A 13,469-nucleotide genomic window follows, 5' to 3' on the forward strand; every position below is an offset into this window, starting at 1 on the left:
CCGGGCTGCGCCGACCGCGCGCCGCTGCCGAGGGACAGCCTGCACCAGCACTTCCAGGTCAGTGGCTGAGGCCCCGACCACACTGGCGTCACTCGGACGTCATCGTCTCATAGCGCGGCGCACGAGGCGTCGTGCGAGGCGCGCCGCTACAACTGCCCCGCGCCGGGCTGCGCCGACCGCGCGCCGCTGCCGAGGGACAGCCTGCACCAGCACTTCCAGGTCAGTGGCTGAGGCCCCGACCACACTGGCGTCACTCGGACGTCATCGTCTCATAGCGCGGCGCACGAGGCGTCGTGCGAGGCGCGCCGCTACAACTGCCCCGCGCCGGGCTGCGCCGACCGCGCGCCGCTGCCGAGGGACAGCCTGCACCAGCACTTCCAGGTCAGTGGCTGAGGCCCCGACCACACTGGCGTCACTCGGACGTCATCGTCTCATAGCGCGGCGCACGAGGCGTCGTGCGAGGCGCGCCGCTACAACTGCCCCGCGCCGGGCTGCGCCGACCGCGCGCCGCTGCCGAGGGACAGCCTGCACCAGCACTTCCAGGTCAGTGGCTGAGGCCCCGACCACACTGGCGTCACTCGGACGTCATCGTCTCATAGCGCGGCGCACGAGGCGTCGTGCGAGGCGCGCCGCTACAACTGCCCCGCGCCGGGCTGCGCCGACCGCGCGCCGCTGCCGAGGGACAGCCTGCACCAGCACTTCCAGGTCAGTGGCTGAGGCCCCGACCACACTGGCGTCACTCGGACGTCATCGTCTCATAGCGCGGCGCACGAGGCGTCGTGCGAGGCGCGCCGCTACAACTGCCCCGCGCCGGGCTGCGCCGACCGCGCGCCGCTGCCGAGGGACAGCCTGCACCAGCACTTCCAGGTCAGTGGCTGAGGCCCCGACCACACTGGCGTCACTCGGACGTCATCGTCTCATAGCGCGGCGCACGAGGCGTCGTGCGAGGCGCGCCGCTACAACTGCCCCGCGCCGGGCTGCGCCGACCGCGCGCCGCTGCCGAGGGACAGCCTGCACCAGCACTTCCAGGTCAGTGGCTGAGGCCCCGACCACACTGGCGTCACTCGGACGTCATCGTCTCATAGCGCGGCGCACGAGGCGTCGTGCGAGGCGCGCCGCTACAACTGCCCCGCGCCGGGCTGCGCCGACCGCGCGCCGCTGCCGAGGGACAGCCTGCACCAGCACTTCCAGGTCAGTGGCTGAGGCCCCGACCACACTAGCGTCACTCGAACGTTATCGTCTCATAGCGCGGCGCAAGAGGCGTCGTGCGCATGGATAGCCTGCATCAGCACTTTCAGGTCAGTGACCTGAACCGCACTTTGTCAGTGGCTAAGGCATTCCCCATTCTAGCGTCTTTCGAAGGTCTTCGTCTCAGCCGTGCTGGCACGGCTACGGCCACGAGGCGTGAGAAGCGCGGCGATTGCGCGCCGCTGCCACGGGTTAGCCTGCACCAGCATTTTCAGGTTAAGGACTGAATACTAAATAATTAAGAGCCAAAACACAGGACGCATAGCGATACCAGAGCTGTATCACTGCGTCGTTTTACATAGAAATATCTGGGGCGTGTGCGCTGCGGCGCCGCACCAAACTTGCAACCACCGAGAAAAGGCGGGAAAAGTGAATGCGCGGAGACGTCAGAGCGGTACGTCAAGTATTTATTGGCTGCTATTATTCTTATGGTGCGTCCACGCTGGTCATCCTGCTCACCCTGCTCTTGAGTGAGCAGGATTTCGAGTTTGCCGCGCGAGCCCGTTTGCCAAATGTGGACGCACCATTAGAATTTGCTAGCAAAATGGCGATTGCCATGGCAACCGCCGAAAACTTTAGCATGTTTTCGGCTAGGACACGTTTGCTAATCTTCAAAAGTGACGTTTCCCATACATTTTTTTGACAGTGACAGCACTTACCGCTAAAAGGACGCCACTTAATAGCTTACTAATTAGCGCTAGCTAGCGCTATTTTCCGCCAAACGCACTATGTGACGAAAGGCCGATCTAGATGGACAATATTATTTGACAATATTAATTAGCTTTAAAGGCGGTACCTATTGATGATTTGACTATATATAGCAAAAACAGTCATAATTGCATTTAGTTTTGGTACATTTAATGCTTTAATACATAAACCAGTATACGTTGATACACGGTTATAAAGAATTACTACCTGATAGGAGGTCAGCTTAAAATGGACATGTTTCTAAGAAGAAAAACAAAGCTGAATTCTTTATGGCAATTGAAAATAAATAAAAAGGATGAGTGAATAAAAATATAGAATGCCATGCCAGCCACTTTCCAGCCAATTGTTACAACCAATTCCGAAAATGTTCATTTCAATATTTCATAACTCTTCCGTTACCTCGTAAGTTTCGTATTTTATCGAAATATTCATTCCGTTTATTTTTTTCATTTTTGGGATATTTTATCCATTGTTCGTAGAACTCCCTTCGGGATATAAATATTACGTATTCTGAAAAAAAAAGAACGAAAAAAAAATGTTGGCATCAGCTTTACTAAAAAAATTGACAAGGTTCCGCACCAGTCCGCACTTTCTAATTTACTTTGAGCAATACAATATGAATGAGACTACAACATATATAAGTTGCAGCCATGGTACAACAAAGTACATGTAGTTTCTGGTCCAACAAACACAAAGTTCGCATTAAAAATGTAATATCCATCACATTCGACAGCTATGTTTTCGGCAACTGTAAAGTTATTTGCAATGTGAATGAATAAAAATGGTAGTTCTTACCATCAACTTCACGATCCATCATTAACTTTAGCACTATTAATTTTATAAACACTTTGAAATAGCGACAGACCAAATGCAGAAAAGTGAATGATTTCTTCATGAATTCCACCCGTAATGACACTTCAAAAATATTTATTAATTTATTGGAGGGTACTTGCACAAAATTATCACCAGAATCGTGACCTCCAGATTGTCGACTATCGATTTTGCTAGTATTATTGGAGATTTGAATTAACCCTTTTTGTCCATCTAGATCGGCCTTTCGTCACATAGTGAAACGTCCCCAATGTGTTGTGATGATGTGTAATCACATTGTGGTCAATCTTGACAGTGGTTTTACCAACACCTTCCTTTCCAGAGCAAGCACCCCGCCATGATCAAGACGGGCAGCAAGCACAAGTTCTCGCTGAAGGTGAACTCGGAGCAGCACGAGTCGTGGCTGGTGGCGGCGCTGCACGAGTACTTCTCGCTGCGCGTGGACGCCGACCTGCGCGCGTGGGGCGTGCACGTGCACGTGGCCTACATCGGGCCCAAGTGCCACGCCAAGCACTACACCTACGAGGTGAGGTGGTATACTTGATTGCAATAGGGTACTAATTTTATTAGACAATGCTATTCTATTTTTTATTGGGTTACCCAAATTAAGTAGCTGGCAAAGTGGAAACAACCCAATAATTTCAAAGAAAACTACAAAAAGAACACAATCCACTAAGACTGGGTTGCATCATCTTACTTTAACTTTGACAAACGTTAAAAATCTGTCAAACTCTATACGAAAAACACTGTGCATCGTTATAGGCACGGTCAAAGTTAGGTGGTGCAACTCAGCCTTAGTTTTAAATGTTAAAAACTCAAAAGTTTGAAATTAATAAACAGTTCGTCAAGAAAAAGTGACGGAATAACTTGTCAGCCGTACAAAATCTACGGGAAATCTCGTCATAAGTATGTTTGTTGAATAGGGTATTTGACACCCTAGCCAATTTTAACATAATTTTTGAGCTCTCAAAATGCGACACCTATAGATTTTATATGACAGTTGGTACTATGACTTCATCAGGTACCGAACATTGAACAACAATTTATTGATTTCAAAGCCATCGAATTTTATAGCCAATGAAACTTTTTATAAAAAGTAGTGTTTCGAAAATACGAGTACTTACTGTTTACTTGTATCAACCAAACCAAATTGAATAATTTCCAGGTGTCCATAGTCGGGCAGAACAACTCCCGCAAGCTCTCATACACGCGCGCCACCCACAGCGATCTCGAGAACTACTCGCTCAACGTCAGTTCCCAAGACTGCTTCCACCTCACCATCGACCAGGCATTAGCTTTCCTTCGCATCAAGAACCGCCACAGCGAGCCAGACAAGTTCCTCGTCTTCCACGTCGAGATCAACGAGATTGACACGGAGAACAGAGACTCGGACTCCTGATTCGGATCCATAAATCAAATGCTCCGGCGGCGCATCGCCAAGGCCACTAAAATGGCTCGGCGCACCAAATTCAAGAAACAATGGCCCGAGATGATCAAGGAAGTGATGCAGTGAACTGTGATGTGTGTCCGCTCTCGAATACGAGGTATCGTTATTGGTTGCTATCTTCTTCGTAGGACGTTAAGCGGTATTGTTTTTCACCTTTCTTCTTTAAAGTTTGTGTGATGATATACCGTAGCCATGACCGTTTCATGTGTAACCCCAGCAAAATGCCGATTTATTTGTATTCAGATGAACTCGTAGCATTTTTTTTATTTTTTATTATAGGTATTTTCTGGATTATAGTCACTTCAGTCAAATCTATTTTCTTGAATACTTGTGAAAACACCTCTCGGTACATTTACTTGAGTGCTCTAGTCATTCATTTAAATTTTTGGTAAGAGGTAACGTTTTGCGGGGGTAACGCACACAAGAAATTGCGATACTTGTCTAGAAATGGGGCGTTGGCGTGACACACTCACAGGTGATGAAATTCTGCAGTGATTGTTGTGACGTATACGTTATTGAGCCGCTTGGCAAAGAAATGGACTTTACATAACTTTTAGTATAAGTTCAATACTGTCATATATTTTAGACAAGTTAACTGTATAATTTAGTCAGACAGAAAACTTGTGCATCGTCCGCCTTGGGATAGGCCAAAATAAATATGCCAGTATAATGGAATAGTAACTTGCAACTTGCATGTCAGTTGATGGCATGTGTTTCTCGCTAGAGATATGTGCCAGCGCAACCGACGGTTTTAAAGTGTATTTGAATAACATATTTTATCAGAAATGTAAGCAGCAAACCCTTCATCTTTACGGTTGTACGTTCATTGCTCACGTATGTCGTTTGTAACACCTTGATTACGCATATTGCATGTCAGAAAATCAAATCTTTGCATTCTTCTCGCATGCCAGAGACTGACTAGCCGTTTATCTTATTAAAACACATTAAAGTAACTACGTTCACAGTACTGGCACGTATATTACGGCCTTTAGTTAATTGTATTTTATGAAATAATAGAAAAGGCAGTTCACAACTGTCCTGCCTGTCTTAAATAAGTTTTTATTATCATGCACCCGGGCTATAAATTATCATCATCGATTTATTGGTAAATAGAGAAATCCATATAATGTTATTTTACACGCATGTTAATTTATATCGTTTCGTTTAAAAATTCGGAGTTTGTTAAATTTTTATTAATACATAATGTTAAGTTTATAACATCTTAATGGAATAGTGAATCTAAGGGCCACTTACATTTTATCGATATTAAATAAAATGTAGGCTATTTCAAAAACTTTTCTATCGACTACGAGATACAATGTTTTAAGATTTTGGCCGTAAGACCTTATTTTGTGTGCATAAGAAAACCATACTAACATTAAGACACTTGAATCAGGTACTTGTTTTAATACAAAACCAGTATGTACTAACCCTTTTTAATGAGTAACTGTAAATATAACCAAAGAGGATAATTTATAGAAGATCCTAACATAACTATCATATAAGCTATTATGTAACAGCTGTTAGTTTGCAATAGCCGTTTTATGATTAGTGAACAATAGATGATTAATTTCTATAGTTATTCAACTAAGTGTCTAGAGCTGTTATAAGGCTTTAGTTTAGTTATTAGATTATATTATACAATATTCATATACCTATTATGTAGTTGGCGTTTAGAAGAACTAGATTTTAATATTTTATTATATGATCTTAATTAATCAACTTTTAAATTATGGCGAAGTCCAAGTTAAGAAAAGTGTCATACGATTATGCTATATTGATCAGTGCGAATGCAAATATTCTTTTATAACGTGAATATTCGTCTTATATGACGAATGCATGCGTTAATAGGGGACTCGACATCACGGATAATGAGCCAGTGTCTCATACATTACCGATTTTTAAATGAATTATCTGAGAATAGTCCCCTATTTGACATGTTTTGAAAAAGCAGCAAAATATATGTAAATGGTAAAAAACTACTTATGATTTGTGCGCATCATAACGTCTCGTTCTCGTATGTAATAAAATAAGTCAGTATTTGTTTGCATCGACTGGGGTGTATCCTACTATTTCCTTGTCTTAAGTCAGTGTTATAAGCGCCACAAGGGAACTTAAACCCCCTATCCCACCTTTATCGCACCATATTGTGAATACGTTCTCACTTATCCCAACTAATATTATAAATGCGAAAGTAACTCTGTCTGTCTGTCTGTCTGTTACGCTTTCCCGCTTAAACCTCGCAACCGATTTTGATGAAATTTGGCATAGAGATAGTTTGAGTCCCGGGAAAGAACATAGGATAGTTTTAATCCCGGTTTTTGAAACAGGGACGCGCGCGATAAAGTTTTTCTGTGACAGACAAAATTCCACGCGGGCGAAGCCGCGGGCGGAAAGCTAGTAGGATATAATTAATTATGTTAAAACCATTTTTCCCATTGTGTTTCAATTTCTATGAAAATGTGGGATACACCCAGGATCTGCATATGCTTATTTTAGTGCCCATATAAAATTAAGATGGATGTTTTTACGGTACTCTACAAAAATATTTATTTATATGATCTCATTTTGGTATATGTGTTACGGTCAAAGTGATAAATGTGAAAATTATGAATAATCGCCGGTTATTATGAATAATTACCGCATGATTTGGTAAATGTGATTAATATGAGTTCATTTATGTGTGTATAAAACTAAATAGGCGGCTTAGGGGTGGCCCAAGGGCCACCCCCGCCGCACCTTAACCTATTTTTCACTTTAAATCAAAACATTATGTTATAGGCATCATGGAAAAGTAATATTATGCTAGAAACATTCCAAAATCATTATGCCAAATTATATTAATATATGATATCAAAACGTTCAAAAGTTTGGCTGTACACGAGCACGTACACAAGATGTTGTTCTCTTTTATGAAATTTGTTAGTACTAAGGTTGAATTATCAAATAATCACTGTTAAATGTGATTAATTTATCACTTTTACCGCGACTGTCGGTAATTATTCATAATAACCGGTTATTATTAATAATTTTCAATTTATCACATTAACCGTAACATATGTAATTGATTGTAAATTAAAAGATATTTTAAAAACAGTAGATTAGTTTTACACAAATATTAATCACGAATATTACGTCTGAATGTTATAAAAATATTTAATCATTTTGATTGATATAACATCAAATAAAACAAATAAATTCTTAAATACGTTCTTTTATTTCTTTTTACGTATTCTAAAATAACTTATTAAATAGTAATAAAACAATATACTTTAAAGCGACGTGTATAAATAACACACTATTGCTTATTGGATACTACGTCATTTCTACAAAAAACTATTTCCAAAGTTTTCTTTCAATTCTTCGTCATTCAGGAAAAATATAGGATAGTTATTTAAATATTCACAATTTCATAGTCAACCTAATAATAAATGTACAAAATAAGTGAATTTGTTTCTGATCTGAAACCATTAAAAGAGATCAATAAAAAACTAGTTTTGTTTTAGGTCACGAGCTGTTTGGAAGCGAGGGTTTGCCGCGCGTACTCCGTGCCGATAAGGCCGCGGCAAACTAACGAGAATTCTTGGACTGTTTCTAATAGCCTTCGTTTGCTGCACTTCTCCCTGAAACAAATAATCAGATTGTGAATTCTTCAAACGTCATCACTTACAGTGAGAAATGTAACGTGTACCTAGTAAACTCGCACTGATATTGATAAAAGCGTTTTGCAATGAAGGCTGTTGCTGCCTTCCCGACTTATGTGTGCGACCAACAGATGTTTTATTTTTATTTTCCTTCATTAAGAAAACCATAGTTATTGTTTCGCAGTGTGCTTCTACCCAGCGGTAGAATTGCATTGCACACTCACTTGACGACATTGGCGATGAAGTTTTTGTTTGGGGGCGTGGCGTAGTGCGCACGTGCGTAAGGTAAAACGTGTAAAAAAAAATGTTTTGCTTTACGCTGCGTGCATGTCACAGTCACAAAGGGAGGGTGTGTTAGAGCAGTGCTCCGATTGCGCTAAATATTTTCAACTACAACGCGACTAGACGACGACGAACATCACAAATTCGTATCGCGGTGTCGCTTTGACAGCTAGTTCAAACGAAAACAAAACGCAACTGCTTCTTCCTTCACGAACATATAATTTTGCTGTTTTAGTGAAAAAATAAGGTTTTGGGACTTTTAATGGAAAGTGATTAAATCTGTTGTTTTGTGTCTTTGTTTGCGCGTGAACTTTACTGCGATACCGAATTTGCACCTCAGCTGGAATGAAAAACGGAGCGCAACGGACGAGAAGAAGCGCCAATGAATTGGAGACGTTAAAAAATAGCGCAATCGGGACACAGTACCGCGCACTCACTTGACGACGTGGACAACTCTGCTAGCGGCTCGATATGGTTGCGTGGAGTGGCGCGTGCTATACGTGTCATACTGGGTTGTGTGTTAGAATGGTATCGCGCACTCACTTGACGACGTTGGCGATGAAGGCGGTCTTGTTAGATTAGTACCGCACACTCACTTGACGACGAAGGCGGTCTTGTTAGAATGGTACCGCGCACTCACTTGACGATGTTGGCGATGAAGGCGGTCTTGCTGGCGGGCGTGGCGCGTGCTATACGTGTCATACTGGGTGGTGTGTTAGTGCCGCGTACTCACTTGACGATGTTGGCGATGAAGGCGGTCTTGTTAGATTAGTACCGCACACTCACTTGACGAAGAAGGCGGTCTTGTTAGAATGGTACCGCGCACTCACTTGACGACGTTGGCGATGAAGGCGGTCTTGTTAGAATAGTACCGTGCACTCACTTGACGACGCTGACAACTCTGCTAGCGGGTCGATGTCGTCGCGTGGATTGGAGCGTGGCATACGTGTCATACTGGGTGGTGTGTTACATTAGTACCGCGCACTAACTTGACGACACTATACAGCTCTGCTAGCGGCTTGATGTCGCGTGGAGTGGCGCGTGCTATACGTGTCATACTGGGTGGTGTGTTAGATTAGTACCGCGCACTCACTTGACGACGTTGGCGATGAAGGCGGTCTTGTTAGAATAGTACCGCGCACTCACTTGACGACCTGGACAACTCTGCTAGCGGCTCGATATGGTTGCGTGGAGTGGCCATGCTATACATGTCATATTGGGTGGTGTTAGAATAGTACCGCGCACTCACTTGACGTTGGCGATGAAGGCGGTCTTGTTAGAATAGTACCGCGCACTCACTTGACGACGAAGGCGGTCTTGTTAGAATGGTACCGCGCACTCACTTGACGACGTTGGCGATGAAGGCGGTCTTGTTAGATTAGTACCGCACACTCACTTGACGACGAAGGCTGTCTTGTTAGAATGGTACCGCGCACTCACTTGACGACGTTGGCGATGAAGGCGGTCTTGTTAGATTAGTACCGCACACTCACTTGACGACGAAGGCGGTCTTGTTAGAATAGTACCGCGCACTCACTTGACGACGTTGGCGATGAAGGCGGTCTTGTTAGATTAGTACCGCACACTCACTTGACGACGAAGGCGGTCTTGTTAGAATGGTACCGCGCACTCACTTGACGTTGGCGATGAAGGCGGTCTTGTTAGAATGGTACCGCACACTCACTTGACGACGAAGGCGGTCTTGTTAGAATGGTACCGCGCACTCACTTGACGACGTTGGCGATGAAGGCGGTCTTGTTAGATTAGTACCGCACACTCACTTGACGACGAAGGCTGTCTTGTTAGAATGGTACCGCGCACTCACTTGACGACGTTGGCGATGAAGGCGGTCTTGTTAGATTAGTACCGCACACTCACTTGACGACGAAGGCGGTCTTGTTAGAATAGTACCGCGCACTCACTTGACGACGTTGGCGATGAAGGCGGTCTTGTTAGATTAGTACCGCACACTCACTTGACGACGAAGGCGGTCTTGTTAGAATGGTACCGCGCACTCACTTGACGACGAAGGCGGTCTTGTTAGAATGGTACCGCGCACTCACTTGACGACGAAGGCGGTCTTGTTAGAATGGTACCGCGCACTCACTTGACGACGTTGGCGATGAAGGCGGTCTTGTTAGAATAGTACCGCGCACTCACTTGACGACGTTGGCGATGAAGGCGGTCTTGCTGGCGGGCGTGGCGTGGTGCGTTGGGAAGCCGTCGCCGGCGAGCGCGGCGCGCAGCCAGCCGCCCAGGTCGCCGCCCAGCGCCCAGGGCGCGCGGTTGAGAGCCAATAATAGTTCCGCTAGCGGCTCAATGTGGTTGCGCGGAGTGGCGCCGCCTGCATGCACACATAGGACAGGTTAGTAGATTTTAAAGTTTTTAACTATTGTATTGTTGAAGGTGTGAAGTCGAAATATTCCATCTATCGCGAATAGCGAGCGTTGAAAACACGAGCTGTTGATTTTTGATTTTTAATGAAAACCACGTGTCCTAATAGGGATGATGACTGGGTAATGAAATCAAAATTTTATTTAGTCCGTCACACAGTGGTCTGAAAATGAAGCTCCCATACCATAGAAACTTAATGTCAGAAATTAATAAATAAAAATATGTATTGTGTTTAGTATACCTCCCTTTGTTTTACTAATATAGTATAAAGGGTATGAGTAGCTCCATGTGTGAGAAAAAAAATATTTTTATTTTTTTTGTATGGAAAAAAACACTTAAAGTGGATTTTTTTTAAACTGAATAGAACTGAAGGGCTGGTACTCACATGAGCTATTGCACCATACATGGCGATCAAGATGACATACAATTCTTGTGCCGTTGGGTGCCGCTTTGCACGTAGCAAGCTTTGGAAATTTTGAATTTTCGGTAGGTGATATTTCAAGTCTTTGATGTTATTTTATGAAGTTATTAACCGCTTTCAATACGAGAATAAATATGTAAATTAATACTCATATAACTAGGAACATACTAGGGATGTTTTTAAATAATTTTTATTTTGAAAATAAAAAGTTTAATCATTGAATGAAGTAACCAACCAGTTGGTAACTGACATTGTTATTAGTTACTAACCTGCTAATGACGTTTTAATGAAAATAATAGAAATCAATATTGATTAAATAAACAACTTAAAAAATCGAACTGCCCAATAGAATTACATTTGAAATCGGAAATAATTCCTACAAAAGATTTTATTGTTTTAATGGCTTCATTTGTTACCCATTAAGACTATCCTAAATTTTTGACTTCGACGGAGTTGTGCTTAAGTGGTGGGGCCCCCGAAAGGGGCGTTCTTTCGGTTTTACGGTTATCTATCTATATAAATAAAAATGAACTGATGTTCGTTAGTCTCATTAAAACTCGAGAACGGCTGGGCCGATTGAGCTGATTTTGGTTTTAAAATGTTTGTCGTAGTCCAGGGTAGGTCTAAACGGTGAGCAAATACGCGCGCGATATTGTTTTTCTGTGACAGACAAAATTCCACGCGGGTGAAGCCGCGGGCGGAAAGCTAGTATCGCATAAAGGACTTACCCTATCAAAAACTGGTCTTCATGACGGTTGAAGGGCATTTAATCCTGTATTGAATAAGACTAAATTCATATATTTTGGACAAACCGTTCGCGTGCTTATCTTCGAAAAAGTACAAAATGTACGTATAAATTAATGAACCTCTCTACGTCCAATGGCTCGTCAGTTCGTCACTCGCAGGCTCCCAAGCCTTGTAAAGGACCGACTCAACCAGTTTAACCCTGTCAAGGCTTAAGAGCTGGACGTACCTATCCTTGTTCGTCCCAGCCATTCCTTAACTGCGGTTACTGCACCTCTTCTTTGCATTCTCCTGAACAACTCTGTGTTACCAGGCATCGATAAGGCAACGGTATCGAATGGCTGGGACGAACAAGGATAGGCGCATCCAGCTCGTAAGCCTTGACAGGGTTACACTGGTTGAGGCGGTCCTTTTCAAAACTTGGAATCCTGCGAGTATCGAGCCATTGGACATGGAGAGGATCATTAATTATACGCACATTTTGTACTTTTTCGAAGATAAGCACGAGAACGGTTTGTCCAAAACATATGAATTTAGTCTTATTAAATGCCCTTCAACCGTCATGAAGACCAGTTTTTGATAGGGTAAGTCCTTTACGCGACATAACCGTAAAACCGAAAAAACGCCATTCGGGGGCCCCCACCACTTAAGCACAACACCGTCGAAGTCGAAAATTTAGGATAGTCTTAATGGGTAACAAATGAAGCCATTAAAACAATAAAATCTTTTGTAGGAATTATTTCCGATTTCAAATGTAATTCTATTGGCCTATTAGGCAGTTCGATTTTTTAAGTTGTTTATTTAATTAATATTGATTTCTATTATTTTCATTAAAACGTCATTAGCAGGTTAGTAACTAATAACAATGTCAGTGGTTAGTAACTGGTAGCAGGTTAGTAACTAATAACAATGTCAACCAACTGGTTGGTTACTTCATTCAATGATTAAACTTTTTATTTTTTTATATTTTCAAAATAAAAATTATTTAAAAATATCCCTAGTATATTCCTAGTTATAATGAGTATTAATTTACATACTATTCTCGTATTGAAAGCGGTTAATAACTTCATAAAATAACATCAAAGACTTGAAATATCACCTACCGAAAATTCAAAATTTCCAAAGCTTGCTACGTGCAAAGCGGCACCCAACGGCACAAGAATTGTATGTCATCTTGATCGCCATGTATGGTGCAATAGCTCATGTGAGTACCAGCCCTTCAGTTCTATTCAGTTTAAAAAAAATCCACTTTAAGTGTTTTTTTCCATACAAAAAAAATAAAAATATTTTTTTTCTCACACATGGAGCTACTCATACCCTTTATACTATATTAGTAAAACAAAGGGAGGTATACTAAACACAATACATATTTTTATTTATTAATTTCTGACATTAAGTTTCTATGGTATGGGAGCTTCATTTTCAGACCACTGTGCGTCAGACAGATAATTAGAAAATATTAGACTCATATTTTTTATTTTTTTCCATAATCGAATAATTACAGTATTATATTGAGTTGAAATGTCGCGTGACGTCACTTTTGAGTAAAAATTCTACTCAAGCGTGACGTATCGCGCCATTTCAACTCGATTTAGCACTGTTATTATTTAATTATGAAAGAAAATAAAAAATATGAGTCTAATATACAGTGTGAGTCACGTTAAAGTGTGACTCATCATAGCAAATGTTGTGATAGGGATAGAGACATGCGATTTTTGGTTTTACAAAGATAATACGATAGAGAATAATA

The 13,469-nt window shown here is 42.6% G+C and overlaps 1 protein-coding gene and 1 long non-coding RNA gene across 3 annotated transcripts; one reads left to right on the forward strand and one right to left on the reverse strand.

The window, feature by feature from the left end:
• The first annotated feature begins 1,109 nt into the window (after positions 1 to 1,109).
• Positions 1,110 to 6,398, forward strand: LOC135088550 (uncharacterized). The gene is made up of 3 exons (XM_063983387.1): positions 1,110 to 1,191; positions 3,110 to 3,313; positions 3,953 to 6,398. Exons 2-3 carry the CDS (start codon positions 3,125 to 3,127, stop codon positions 4,184 to 4,186), a joined length of 423 nt encoding a protein of 140 aa, XP_063839457.1. The 5' UTR covers positions 1,110 to 1,191; positions 3,110 to 3,124; the 3' UTR covers positions 4,187 to 6,398.
• A 1,034-nt stretch (positions 6,399 to 7,432) lies between these two features.
• LOC135088551 (uncharacterized) lies at positions 7,433 to 10,499 on the reverse strand. Of its 2 annotated transcripts, none has more exons than XR_010261056.1 (2): positions 10,321 to 10,499; positions 7,433 to 7,857 (listed from the first exon to the last, which is right to left on the reverse strand). It is a non-coding gene; the product is annotated as an uncharacterized LOC135088551 (long non-coding RNA). The 2 variants fall into 2 exon arrangements; XR_010261057.1 differs by lacking the exon at positions 10,321 to 10,499 and adding an exon at positions 8,704 to 8,839.
• Between the last annotated feature and the right edge of the window lie 2,970 nt (positions 10,500 to 13,469).

Source organism: Ostrinia nubilalis, chromosome 4 (assembly GCF_963855985.1).
Source record: "Ostrinia nubilalis chromosome 4, ilOstNubi1.1, whole genome shotgun sequence".
In the NCBI taxonomy this organism is placed as follows: Eukaryota; Metazoa; Arthropoda; class Insecta; order Lepidoptera; family Crambidae; genus Ostrinia; species Ostrinia nubilalis.